This window comes from Rhynchophorus ferrugineus, unplaced genomic scaffold (assembly GCF_030347505.1).
Source record: "Rhynchophorus ferrugineus isolate W39M unplaced genomic scaffold, kcgeb_rfMv2 rfM2, whole genome shotgun sequence".
Taxonomy (NCBI): Eukaryota; Metazoa; Arthropoda; class Insecta; order Coleoptera; family Curculionidae; genus Rhynchophorus; species Rhynchophorus ferrugineus.
In genome coordinates this window covers 1,860,314-1,874,811 of record NW_027472581.1, presented here as the reverse complement: position 1 = coordinate 1,874,811, position 14,498 = coordinate 1,860,314, and the positions used below count along the sequence as shown (strand labels likewise).

General features: G+C 31.2%; 1 protein-coding gene across 3 annotated transcripts in view; it reads left to right on the top strand.

The window, feature by feature from the left end:
- Window positions 1–14,498, top strand: part of dnc (phosphodiesterase dunce) — a 787,050-nt gene that overhangs the window by 130,259 nt on the left and 642,293 nt on the right. For 2 of the 3 annotated variants that reach the window (XM_076395536.1, XM_076395535.1), the window contains exons 2-4: window positions 3,139–3,868; window positions 3,926–4,174; window positions 5,976–6,029. In XM_076395536.1, the coding sequence (XP_076251651.1) occupies window positions 3,210–3,868; window positions 3,926–4,174; window positions 5,976–6,029 (962 nt within the window). In that variant the 5' untranslated portion in view covers window positions 3,139–3,209. The remainder of the gene's footprint in view (window positions 1–3,138; window positions 3,869–3,925; window positions 4,175–5,975; window positions 6,030–14,498) is intronic. The other variant, XM_076395537.1, reaches the window with a different exon arrangement.

Sequence of the window (14,498 nt, the reverse complement as noted above, 5' to 3'; positions counted from 1 at the left end):
GTTCTGATTGGAATTTGTAATTTGGCTAATAAAAAACTATTTCTGTTGTACAAAAAAAAACTATTACAAATTGCCATATTAAACCAAGTCTAATAGTCCTAGTCCTACTCTAGTATAAGTGTGGTTCTAATTAAAACAGAGAATATATGAAAAACAATTTTGAAAATGATATTTGACTCTGTCATGTATATTAAAACAGTGGCGAACACAATTAGGTAATTTACTTTTATAGTTAAAAATCTATATTCAAGGAATATATTTACAATCATTAAATTAACTGCTCTTTTTTGTTACTCAGAGCCTATAAAGCAAATAATCAAAATAATTGATACAAGGTTCAAAGTTTTTTTTTAGTTTGGTTAATAATTCATAATTACTTCTATTTGTCCTATGTGTACCATCTATGTAAATTATGCAGTTAGTTTCATTTTAAATCTTGCATATTTTCATTACTTCCTTTATGTATTTATATAAATTTAATTAAATATTAAATTAAAAATTAAATTTATATGAATTTATATAAATTCCTTATCTTTTATCCATATTTCTCACCTAAAATGTATATTGCGGGAACAATAAATACACCAGGCTGATTAAAAGATTATTTCCTTTATCTAAATATTTAAATAAAATCACATTATTCTTTGTTTATTTATTTCACTATTTGATCTCGCCCTTGATACCCCATCTTTAGTTTCTTAGTCTTGTACAGCTTTCATGATGATGCACAAAATTTACGTATTTATTAACTTCAATATTCGGTTAGTGCCTTGAATGAAACCTGAACTTCAATACTATATATAAAATCTTAACAACCTTTAGAATTACTTTTAATAAAATGATATACTTTCTATAAAGAACCATGTCTATTAATGAGTTGGTCCTAAGCAAGAATAATTATTTTGATTTTTTCGAATTTTATTAATCAATGTTGGAATGAAATTTTCACATATTTCGGGTTGTCCTTTTACTAGTGTACCTGTATACCTCCTGATAAAGCGGGCACATTAGGTTGTTTTCTCTGCAAGAAAATGCAAAATACAACTTTAGGTGACCATAAAATTCTTAATCGTTTTTTATCCAAACTTGCCTTAGCTCTTTACTAATTCCAACAATATGTGAATAACTGAATAAAATATAAGCCCATTAATATATAGATTGTGGTGTGTTTCTAATTTAGTTAAACTAAATAATATATTAAATAAATAATGAAATGATTAAGAAATTATAATGGCTGTAAAGGTTGATTTTAATCATATTTATATTAAATTATGATATATTACTATTACTAAATATTCTGATAACATATTTTTGAGGTAGCTGAGAAAAAACTACATCATAATTTTTTCATAAATTTAATTTTGCCCAGATTTTGAAGTTCATAAGAATATTTAATGAAATTACGTTTTTTTGTTACCTTTATAAAATATGCATAGAGAAGGACCTTATTTCTCTTTGGAAGAAAATTTTTACAGAAAATATAATGAGAAATTCAATCAATTTTTTGTGCAAATTAGATTCAAGATATTCATAAATGGGTAACAGGCGAGTAGAATGGATTACTGTAAATAGTTAAAGGGATAAAAGCTTCATTAAAAAGCTAACATATCCTTTATCTTTAAACTTTATTTAACTATTTTTAAATATAATTATTAATTAATTACAAAATTGATATTGAAATTGATAAAAAACCATGATTAACATAAAAATAAGATACAGTTGTCTACCAACCAACAAATTGATCCTTATTACTACATACCTTCTCTCTAACTAAAGCTTTATTTAAGCTGTATTTTCAATATTCGGTTAGTGCTTTGAATGAAACCTGAAATTAATCAGAAGTCTAATATGGCGATTTGTATTTACCAAGAAGATTATGGACTACACTTGAAACAATGTCCATGCTGTTGCTTCATTAGTTCGACAAATATTCCGTAATAAATTAATTGCTTTTCTTCTATTACGAGATCGCTTTGATTCCTGGTCGCTGATGAAGACGAAGGTTTTAAAAAATTTTTTGTACCTGGGCAAATTGGCAATTGATCACTGTCCATGCTTAGAACTGATTTCAATCAATGACGATACGTCAGGATATCTATGCTGCGAATTTTTATCGATTTATGCCGACGACATTCATCGAGTAAAACTAGCAACGATCTACATAAATTTTCTGTCCTCTATATAACGCCGATATAGAAAATTAAAATTATAGATTTTCACCAAGTGGCTACTTGTACATCTTTGTACTGCACTAATTACAAAAGAATTTCCATACCGATACCTTGTCAGTGTTTACTATTTTTTCTTTTTACTACATTTTCCTGCATTTTCATGCATTTCTAAGTACATCACATCACAAACCAAGTTCAAAATGAGCAAAAAGCTTTATTTTCAATATTCGGTTAGTGCTTTGAATGAAACCTGAAATTAACTACAAGTCGACACCATAAAAATTTAAACGAAAAATCTTAACAACCTTTAGAATTACCTTTAATACAATGATATACTTTCTATACAGGACCATACCAACTAATAACAGTCCTAAACAAGAATTTTTTTATTTCTAAAATGTATTGTAATCAAAGAAAACAGATTATTCTTGTCTTTTTCGAATTTTATTAATCTATATTGGAATGAAGTTTTCGATAAAGCGAGCACATTAATTAGTTTCCTCTACAAAATAATGCAAAACATAACTTTAGTTGGCCATACTATTCTTAATGGTTTTTTATCCATACTTGCTATAACCCTTTAATAATTCCTAACAATACGTGATTAACATAATAAAATACCGTTTTTCGTTTTATTGGAATATATTTGTTTGTAGCGCATATTACTCAAAAATGTTAGACCTAAAATTTCACGCATTTTCATTTTCGGCTGAAATGAAATAAGAAATTCTGTCATGATTAACAATTGTTGCTAACTGATTTCTTCATCTGTTACTAGACTTTCATTTGTCAATAAAAACACTGGGAACTTTACCAAACTCAATATTAGAAAATGCCATAAAATAAACCGCTAGGCAAACTTGAAATAAAACTTCTTTCTATTTTAAATAAACACTACAGTAAATACGTGGACATGGTTCAAAATAATAAACGGAATCCACACTATGAGGTCGTATTTCTCTTATAGAATCGATGCCATTTTTATCCTGATACCACCACTGTCACAGTAAAACCATTTTCACCAAAGACAAACACAACATGGAAGAAGAGGAGGAGGAAGTCACTATCGAGCCCGTGCCTAACAACAGCCTAAGAAAAACCTCCTCAACCGTCACCTTAACCCAGCAGAACCTATCGCGTACCACATCCTCGTCGACTTTAGTAGGTACCGACGATCAAGCACCGAGTGCCGTAGAGGAAGCTTCTAGTTTCACGCCGCTGGTAGCGGAACAACGTGTTAAGAGCACCTATAGACAAGTAACCGAGCAAACGACCACCATAGCGACTTCTGTAGTGCCTCAATGTCAAATAGTTACGCAACAAGCCAGCGGCGATTCGATTGAATCCGAATCCGAGAGCGTTTCACTCAAAGCTAGTCCTAGATATTCCTTGTTGACCACGCCGCATTCTAGTTCGAGCCAGGAGGATTACGAGCCTACGAAGGGACAATATTTAACTACAGGTCGTCGAACCGAGACCGCCAGAAGTATGGAGAGCTTAAAGACGGCTTCTCGTAGTTTTTTGAGTACCAGCGAGCGAGATATGAGGAAAGTTTTCTCGGAGTCAACCGAGGCGAAAAGTCTCGAGAGCTTCGATCGGGAAATGATACTAAAACGTCATGCGGTGAGTGGAGAGGGAGCCACGTTATCCTTAAGCAGTTCGGCTGAAATCAGCGCGGAAAAAAGAAGAGGTTTGTGGTAAGTTATCTTCCGCTACGACACGAAATTCGTTAATAACCGAGAAAAATTGAACAGGTCTGGAAAAATGCGGGCTCCGCAGCATCTAAGCCTGCCGCCTCCTGCGGGGTATCTTAGTCTTAGTCCCGGAGAAAGGAAACTGACGATTTTATCGCCGCATTCGCCGCACAGAGCTCCAGAATTTATGAGCTTAACGCAGCAAGCTACATTGAAAACGCGACGGAAAAAGGCCACCATCCTGCCGAGACTTGTTCTGCCACGTAGTGATTCCGAAATCAGTGAAGTGTTCTCCGAGCACGGATTAGAGTAAGTATAATTTAATGAATTTAATCGAAAAATGGGTTGAAATATGTCAAATATTGTTAAAATAACATGTGCATTCTAAGTATAAAGTAGCGTTGGGAATTATCGACTGAAAGCAGTCGAAACAGTATATAGTCAAAAAACTACGGACTGAAAATAGTAATTACTATTGACACGGTTCGACTATTTTTATCAATTCGTGATATCAGACGAAGATGTGGGAATCCTGTATAAATTGTGAGATAGGAAAGGACGGAGTTTGCTTGGAGCACTGAATTTTTTATGTGCTTATATTTTCCAACGGTAGTATAAGCGTGACGGAGATGTACACATTCCTCCACATACTAACTTACTAAAAATAATTACTGAATAGTACTAACATTGGATTAAGAATTTCATTTTAAACGAAGTAGAATTACTTTTATATTTGAATGTTCTGTGGATCTGTAAAAAGGAATGGAATTTTTCTATCTAAATTCTATCTAAATAATCTATTTCTAAATGGAATAATACCCCAGAAAGGTTTTATCGTGTTTTAATATGTTAATTGCTATTTTTAAATAATATACTATAAAAAATATAGACAATACAATAAAACTTAAATAAAACCTAAAAACTAAAGAAGTACAATAACCAAAATTACTAAATAAAAATTAAACATATCATATATAAACCTAATTCATGACAATTAAAAAAGATCGCACATTAACTGCTAGTGGTTTTTTAAATAAAGTAAATGCTGTGTTTATTATTGAATGGACATATTTTTTAACAAAAATCGAGAGAGTAATCGAAATATTACCCATTATTGCCATTAAAACAAATATATATAAAATTATATATATATATATATATATATATATATATATATATTTATATATATTACGTATAAATATATGTAAGCATAAATTGGGTACATCTTTTCAAGGTCGTTGCTAGGACGACAGAGCCAGAACGTTAAATATTAGTCGAATGAAACTAGTAGTACCAAAGATAGTAACTAAAAGTACATGACTGAAAACAGTCAACTGAAAGAGTCACTGGTAAAAAGTAATAAAATCAATCGAACCAAAAAATAGAGACTGAAACAGTCGATAGTAAAAAGTAGTCAATACACAAACAGTCGATAGTCGATTTCAATCGATAGTTCCCAACACTCGTATAAAGCATTATATCCTATTCTATACAGTACTCTTCAATTTTCAAATATTGATTAAATTATAATCATCGTCGAACGTCGCTCATCTTTCATTTGATTTTGGTCGCATTTTACACTTTATTTCAATTTATAACATCTCTTCCACACGCAGCGTCATTGATCAGCAATAACTCATGAAACAAATATTTATACCGAACGCCATATTTCTCTAATGGATTGGTAGTGTGAATACTGTATCCTACAAATCCTTATTGTCGACTAAACAGTCACGCATAATCCAATCATGAGCTGTATGGTTAATTCTGAGTAATATTATATTAATATGATTCTATTATATATAACATTAATTGACGTTTTGAACTTATTTTGAGACTAAAAACTGAAGAAGACTAATTTTTATTATTTCTAAAGCCAACACACCAACATTTGGTGAAAATTATCGAAAAAATGTGTTCATTTTTCGTCTGTGTGAGGTACTTCGTAACCAAAACCACTGATAATGCTTTAATCGGACTTATAATGTAAACCCACTTATTTAGTTAGCCCTCTCTCTGTAATAATTTTCGAGTACCCAGTATTTAACCCCATTTTTTGATTACAAATAACAGTATGGAAGTTTATTTTAATTCATTTTGTTACTATCAGGGAACTTTCGGAAGAATGCACTTTTGAGGGGAAATTTGGAAGACGATTCTTAAGGTTAATATTTGTGTTTTGTTCTTGCGCAACACCATTCACAGCTTACCTATTAGTGCACAATTAACACAACACATTGTACTGTGTAACAGACCTATTTAACTATTAACACTGCTTCGTCCTTGTCTTAACATATGTTACATTCTAAAATAGCTTTAGTCTGCAAAATTAGGTTCTTAGTTTAGTTAAAGTTATAGAGAAGTAAAAATATCCAATTGCACAACAACTAACAAATGTTTGATTACCTAGGCATTTATTTTACATTTAACTGATGAAATTCATACTTTTTCTATATATACATATTAGCGGGTTACTTTTTTACCTACTTTTTGGGTAGAATAATTTATTTTGGGAATAAAACAAATACTATAAGATTATTACAATAACAATCAATTAGTGATTTTGTTCTGGTAGCTCTTATACGTGGGTCAAAAGTCCCGCTGTCATTTGGATTGCGTATAACTTTGCTCAAAGAATATATAAGTAAGCTTGCTTATCACAGATACTTTATTTAATCTTTATATTCTTTTTACGTTATGATTGAAAAATTATATCGGCCAAATAGCGATGGCGATTCACTATGCAGCATTCGGCTATTTTTAAGTCACTTTTCATGACATCCTGCAACATCTGAGGCTGATTTTTCTTCAATTTCGAGACGAATGTTGTCTTTAAGGTGTTGAAGCGTTTGAGGATTATTCACATAAACTTTTGATTAAAAAAAAACCCATAAGAAAAAGTCTGGTGCTGTTAAATCCGGAGTTCTGGCTGGCCGTGCTAGATCGCCAATTCGCGAAATTAGTCGTCGTGGAAAAACGTCATTCAATAAATGAATTGTTGAACGAGCTGTTTGTGCTTTCACCCCATCTTGCTGAAACCACATGTCCTCTAGTCCTTGCTCTTGCATTTTAAGCACAAGAAAATTTCGAATCATGTCTTGGTACCGTTCAGCAATATCTTGTCCATTTAAAAAAATAGGGACCAATGATATTTGCAATATGAATACCACACCATACAGTTGTTTTTACTGGATGCAATGATGTTGATAAATTAATTGAGGATTCTGTGTTCCCCAAAACCGATTGTTCTGTTTATTTTTTGGCCAGTGAGAAGAAAATGGGCTTCATCGCTTATTATCAATTTAGACGAAAAATCTTCAGTGTCACTAGAGAGTCTTAGGAATGCATTAATGTATTCAACTTGTTGATCAGGATCTCTCTGTAACAATTTTTGGACTAATATAATTTTGTACGGCAAGTTTTCAAAATTCGCCTTAAACTGCGCGCAGATATGTGTAACTGGGAACCACGTCTCCAAAATGATGTTTCTGGAGACTCTGTAACACTATCGCGCACCAGAGCCACATTTTCAGCGTTACGAGACGCCCGTTGTCTCTCAGAACGAGCCGTGTCGGTTTTCTTTAAGGTACTGTAGAAAATTCGCATGCAAACGATCAGTTGTGGTTTTGTGAGACACAGGACCATTAGGATATTTTTGACGCAATTTCCGCTGAGTGGCAATAATGGAACGATTATTTTCAAGAAATATTGTCACTCTTCACTCGTTTTTCTGATGTACATTTATCCATAATAAAATTTCGTAATTCAAAACGTCACATAATCAAGATGGCGCGGAATCAAAATGGTAGCGGGACTTTTGTCCCATCTTTTATTATCGAAATATGTCCAATAAATGAAAAATCCTGTAAATCCATCGTAGTACTACTTAGTTACACACAACTATTTCATCAAAATGATCAAAATGTCTAGTTCCACTCTAGGTGTGACATTGCACACAACAGCATCATATGATAAAAATCACTGAGAGATGAGATTTAAGAGACATTTTTATACTATGATCACTAGATATGTACTATGATTAATTATTATATATTATAGAAGTATTACGATATTAATTAAATATTGCTAATTGAAATATAATGTAATAAAATCACACTATCCAATCCAAATTAATGATATACCATAAAAGACCTATTGTAATCAGAGTTTACAGAAACTTATAAAATATACTCCCATTAAATAGGTGATAAACACGCGATTTTATCGATAGATCTTTCTTTTTAGCGTATAATAACGGCATTAAGAGTTTTAATTCTGCCGTTCCATTGACACTATCCTTTTATAGGCAAAAAATCGAGACCCATGCATGTCTAAAAATAGCCCACCCCTTAGGCACCAGGCAGCTTGGCAACAGCGTACCGCCATCCGTCAGATTCTGATGCCAATAATCTAGATTTGTTGCGATAAAGAGTCCAATTTAAAAGTTTAATCTTCGGGCATTGTGTCTTAAATACTTAAATGATGTTTTCGGACTCTGAATATCTTTGAGATTTTTTTTTAATTTAAATATTTAATTTATAAATTTGTGTAATAATAGCTAATAAGAGTTCAATTTGCTACATTAATTAGTATTAATTTGATTATAATGCCATAATTAATTAATTAATTAATTATAAAAATAAGGTCTTAAAATGATATATTACGTTTTTATAAGTTAATCCTTATAAATGGCTCTTCGGTTTTTCATCATATCCATAGTATACTGGTGGTGCTAAAAGAAATTGATACAGCTGTGGATTTATACATTCCTAAACTGCCAGAATTGCATTTTATAAAAGGATTATAGAATAAATACACACATAGATAAAAATAACTACGAGGTAAGTGAGTGAGACCAAAAATTGATGGATTTACATACATACAGAAGCGCAGCAGTATATATTTATAGTTTTGAAAGCTATTATGACGTGCATTTTGACAATTCCAAGTTTTTGTTTGAGTTTTTGGCAGCTACGAACGATTTCTAGAAATGCTTTTCTATCAATTGAACCACCAACTCATCTATATATTTAAGTTACTAATCCTCATTTCATATTGATCGTACTTAGCAAAGCTTTGCGCTAAAACATCATAACATCATCTATAAAATATTCGTTATTGTTAAGCACCACAACTAAGACATAACTGTTGGATATCACTGAAATATTCAATTAATTACCAGTTGTGCTATGACATATTCTATTAAGTTGGTGTGTCAATGGAACAAGAGCCGTCTGTCAGCTGTCGGGAGATCAATAACTAATCACAAACTAATATACATCAGCTTTATTGAAGATAATCGGTTAACTATGTTTTCTAATGGGAACAAAATAGGCGAGCCTTGAAAGCAATTATTTATATTGTTTGGTTTATATATATATATATATATATATATATATATATATATATATATATATATATTAATATAATAATATTGCTAACATTATTTGATATATATGGATTAACTGACTAAAGAATGATACGTCTTTTTAGAGTTTTTTTAGTAAACTAAGAAATAGGAGTAAGAAGAAAGTACTTGATGAGAAACTTATTCACATAATAAATATTATAACAAAATGAATACATAAAAGTATGTATAAATGAAACTTATTAGAAACAAAATTTTACAATAATAGTCAATTTCTATAGGATATCAAATAATTTTCAGATAAGAAAACAAATTATAATGAATCCAATAAGCCATATACGCATTAAATAAGAATTTGCTAAATTTTATTAAAACCTGAAGGCAGCTATAGGTTTCTCACAATTATCCTGTAATGGTCTTGTAGGAATGTTCGTCTGGTCAGTAGGTCGGAATATGCGGCTGTCGATGCGATTGTTTGTCCGAACACTCACTACTATCTTCTGGAAGTAATTCACACGAGAACTGAAAACACTGGTTGAATAAAAAATTGTTTATTATGATAATGAACGATACATGTGGGCGACGGGAGAATGAACAGAATATTAGGTTAAGTAAAGGAAGTACGGTAGCGCTGTGGAAGTGGTACTATTACAATGAGATACAGAAAAGAATAGAGAGCGAGACGTCGTCGTGGTGGCCGGGAATGGCATGGTGCCAATCCACCAGCGTGGCCAACCTTTGAATATAGGTGAATGCGTGATGGCCTAAAGGGTCATGAGGTCACTACAGTCTCTCTTTTCGATTCTCGAAGAAGTGGCTAAATTAACAATCTTCATTGGATGTTCCTGTCAAAATAGAAAATTGGATAGAAGTATTTTTGACCCAACAATGTTTCGTTAATTTCCAGATGTATACCTGAGGCATAAAACCAAGAAATTGTTGAAGTTTGTTTAGAAGGAGCGATATTATATAAAGAAAGAATGTGAACTACTAATGAATGTCAGGGAAAGGTTTTTCTTTATTCGAGTGACCACTAAGGGTGATTAGATGGTTTAACCTCTTTTGTTTTCATTCTCAGTGGTGAAAATAGTGGAAGCAGGGTTCTCACGTATTCAAATATATTTCATCATCATAGGGGAAGGTATCTGTTTAATAGTAGGTAGAGTCGAAGACGCTTTTGAAATTCTGAAACATATTGCCTATTAACATATTAATAACATATTATTATTAATGACCGTTTATTTATGATTATTTATTTCAAAATTTTTATTAACAGAACTATTCAATTTTACTAAAAGAACGAATTACCATTTTGAACAAAGAACGAAAGAACCATTTTGAACCTATTTTTGAATTTTCCTTCCTAGAAAGGATAGCAAGATTAAAAGTAATTATGTATGCTTCAACTGACTGATTTTAATATAAATTTATAAATTGCTAAATCCTCTCGTGAAAATTGAAAAATGCTCTCTTTAGAGGAAAAAAATATATACCGTTTTGTATGTGAAACTATATTTCCTCGAATTTTATATCGAAACTTTGGAAGAAAGGCTATTTTTCTCTATATATGGTAATAGGAGAACGAAAATGACTTTAATCTTAACTTCATTCTGGGAATAATTTTCGGAAACTATTTTCTCTGGGAATCTGCCATTATTTAAACGTGGTCCTCGATATATTACACACAATGGACTCGCTGAAATCAGACATGTTTGGTCGTAGTCAGGTGCATGATTGGTTATTGATTTTGTATCAGCTGAATGACTGTTCTCGTTGAGGTAGCATGAACGACTGAAATGGGACGTTTTGTATCCCAATTTTCCATTATAAATTCAATGATCTCGAATTATCGCCTATATCCTGCACAAAATCGATTCAGTAGGTATCTTTTATCGGAAGGAATTGGTACATTCAAAGATATTTATTATATTATAACATATATGTTATGGGATTATGTGTTTTATTCTATTTTATGATGTGTATCTATTTCAGTTCATGAATAGGATACTTAATTGCGATTGTATTGACTTTAAGTCATTATATCATATCAAAAGTCATCTCGGTCTGATTATTAAAAAAACGATTAAGTTTTTGAATAACATTGGAAGAATAAAAATCAATTTGGAAAACCAAGTGCAAACTGAAGAAATATTGGACTTTGAGGTTGAGAAGTTGGTAAATATGTTCAGCACTCAGCGTGGCTAAATACCGCAGAAATCAGACGGAAACTAAATGGTAATAACTAACATAATTGAATGTTAGTGTAGTAATTAACCAATACTTCATAGTCAAATAAAAGATGCCTTTTATAACGTGAAAAAATAGCAGTACAAGCAGTTGTACCACAGGGAAATGTATTGAGGCCAGCCCTTTATCTGCTGTATATTGGAGGCCGGCCTACATTCAATGAAAATATTGTTACTACATTTGCAGGTGACACTGTAATCTTATCCATTGGACGTAACAACACTGAATATATCGAAAAATTACAAATAGTTATTTATTACCGAAATACAATGCTGGACAGAAAATCAGTGCTTATTGATTTCACCAACAACAGAATCAGAACAAAGCAGTATTTATAAATCAACAGGTCGTCCCGTATGGAAATACACTCAGATATCTTCGCATAACTCTTGATGTTAAGCTCCGGTCGAAGCCTCATTTTAAGAAACAAATGTGAATATCTTTAGCTGACTACAAACAATCTATTGGTTATTAGGTAGATATTCAGCACTGTCAGTATATAATAAAATTTTGCTTTATCAACAGGTCTTGAAACCACTGTGGGGTTATGGTATTCAACTCTGGGGTTGTACCAGCCAGACAAGGTACTCCGAGGTATTGTTGCTTCGTACTATATTCGTAATGATAAACTATATAATGAGCGGAAGGTAGAAACTGGCAATAACGTTATGAAGGAGATGAAGCTCACATGAGTACGTCAAGAGAGGCTTCATCAGCAGATTAATGTTGAGCTTCTCCAGCTCCTAGATAATGATGGATAAGCCAGAAGATTAAAGAGAGTAAAACCATTTGATCTAGTTCGGTGAAGTTATTGGTAAAATTAAGTACATATTAAAGCCAGTAATATAGTTGTTAAGGCCAAGATATAGTAGAATTAGTAGTTTGTAGGAAATCAGGATAAAATCAAATAGCTTATTCCTGTTAGTTCACTAGACTGCTATACAATAGAATACGTATATCTCTATACACATAAAAATTAATGTCTTTTTAACACTTTTTCTAAAATTACCTAATTTACTAATTTACATTACTGTAAAGCTTATGGAATTCCTTGGAAAATTTAAATAAATGACTCCCATAAGTCTTTTTTGATGCCTTTACACCAACCAACAGAAAATTTTGCAGAAACCTAACCAAATGGTAATAGAGCGGGGCAAGGTCTGAACTATAAGGTGGATACGTCAACATTCACCGGCAAATATATTTCAGGTATCTCCATTCCAAACGAATTTACTTTTTGCTCAATAAGAATAGTCTTGACTTTATATAATATCTAGAAAAAAGGGTCTTCATCTTTCAAATGCGCCATAGTATGGCTTCATTGAAAAAGTGCTGTTGACGATACATGATTTTAAGGTCATCGAGATTATACCATTTTATATGGACTTCTTTATCGGTTCAAATCGATTGTTCTAAAAGCTACAGATAACGTTACTTTTTGAATTATTTCATTATTTATTTAATTTCATTGTGTATTTAAGAAACGCTAAACCTTTAAACCGACTGTGTTATATCATAGTTATTTCCTAATAGTATTTTTGCTAATACATTTTTTACCACAAATGTGTAACTGATTTGATGTTTGCTGACTCTTAGTTTATTCTTCACAATAATACCTTCACATTAACACAGGTTCTTTGTCACTTTTTCATTATAAAATTTACTAACCAACATATTATTTCGCAACTACCCTACTAACCCGATTTAGTTCCGCCAAAGTTTTATTATATAAGTATCCAAGAGTGATTAGTTTACGACAAAATAAATTTACAAAAGTAACTAACGCGTTTGAGTTTTATTTCAAAATCCTGCCAGTTTGCCAATAAATATTCTCATGCGAAGAATATAAAATTAAATTTTACACTGATATACTGCCTTGTTTTATTGTATGTCTGAATTAGTTAATTTAGGTATTATAAATGCTGTTTTAACCTGATTGTTTTTTTTAGGTAAGTGTGATAACTCCGACAGTTCGTAAGTACCAATTAGTTATATATACCTTATTTATTCCTTAGACGTAGTGTAGATTATAATTGGTAGGTATTATTGTATCTTAAACTTCCATCGTTATTTTGGTTAATTAGTAACGCCTCAAAGGCGAGTTACAGGACCTAAAACTTCGAATCATGACTTGAAATTGTATTAAAAATAATGTATTATTAGAATTTACATTAATTATGTCTCAATCCAAAGCAACTTTTGCAGATATATGGTGTTACACTTTTAATTTTTGTTTTTACTTGGTAGTTATTTTACAGCTCAACGTTAATAAACAGAGTAAACGTAATCTGTTTTTCATTTAATGTTTAATTTTTTTAATGTGTTTCATTACTTTTGTTTAATGTAAATGAAACATATTAAATAAAATAATTTTTGATGTCACAATATGTTGTGTATATACTTAAGGTCAAATAAATAATGTAAAATATTGATTGATCTTATAACGCCAGGATCTTGTTGTTTACATCAAATTAGTTATTCGGAAATTCTAATTAATATATAATATTTAATTATATTCAGCAGGCGCAAGAGAGCAGATATGTCAGTTACATTGCCGGCAGAGTCTGGATCGATATAATTATTTTTTATATTTAGTTTACCTTATAGTAAATGTATATAATAATCATATAAAAATTTGTATTTTTCTGAGACGTATTTTATAAATAACGATATGTTAAATATTTTATAACAATAAAATAATTTAATTTTTTTTTTAGAATTAACGTATTTTCGTATAAAATTTAAAACTCTTCTAGTCTGTTTACAGGAAACATTCTAGGGAAAATTTTGGTTTAGATATATTAAAATGTTTATTAGTCATTATTTATGGTATTAGACGCAACATTTCTTCATTTATATTATTCAGATAATGTTATTGATGTCGGTATCCTTCCCTGATTCCATCAATTTTAAAGTATAAGCTTCTGACTTTATAGTATACCGTATAGCTCTTGGGAACCAATGCATCATTTAAAATTATCATAATAGATTCAATGTCCGCCACTAGTCAAAGTACAT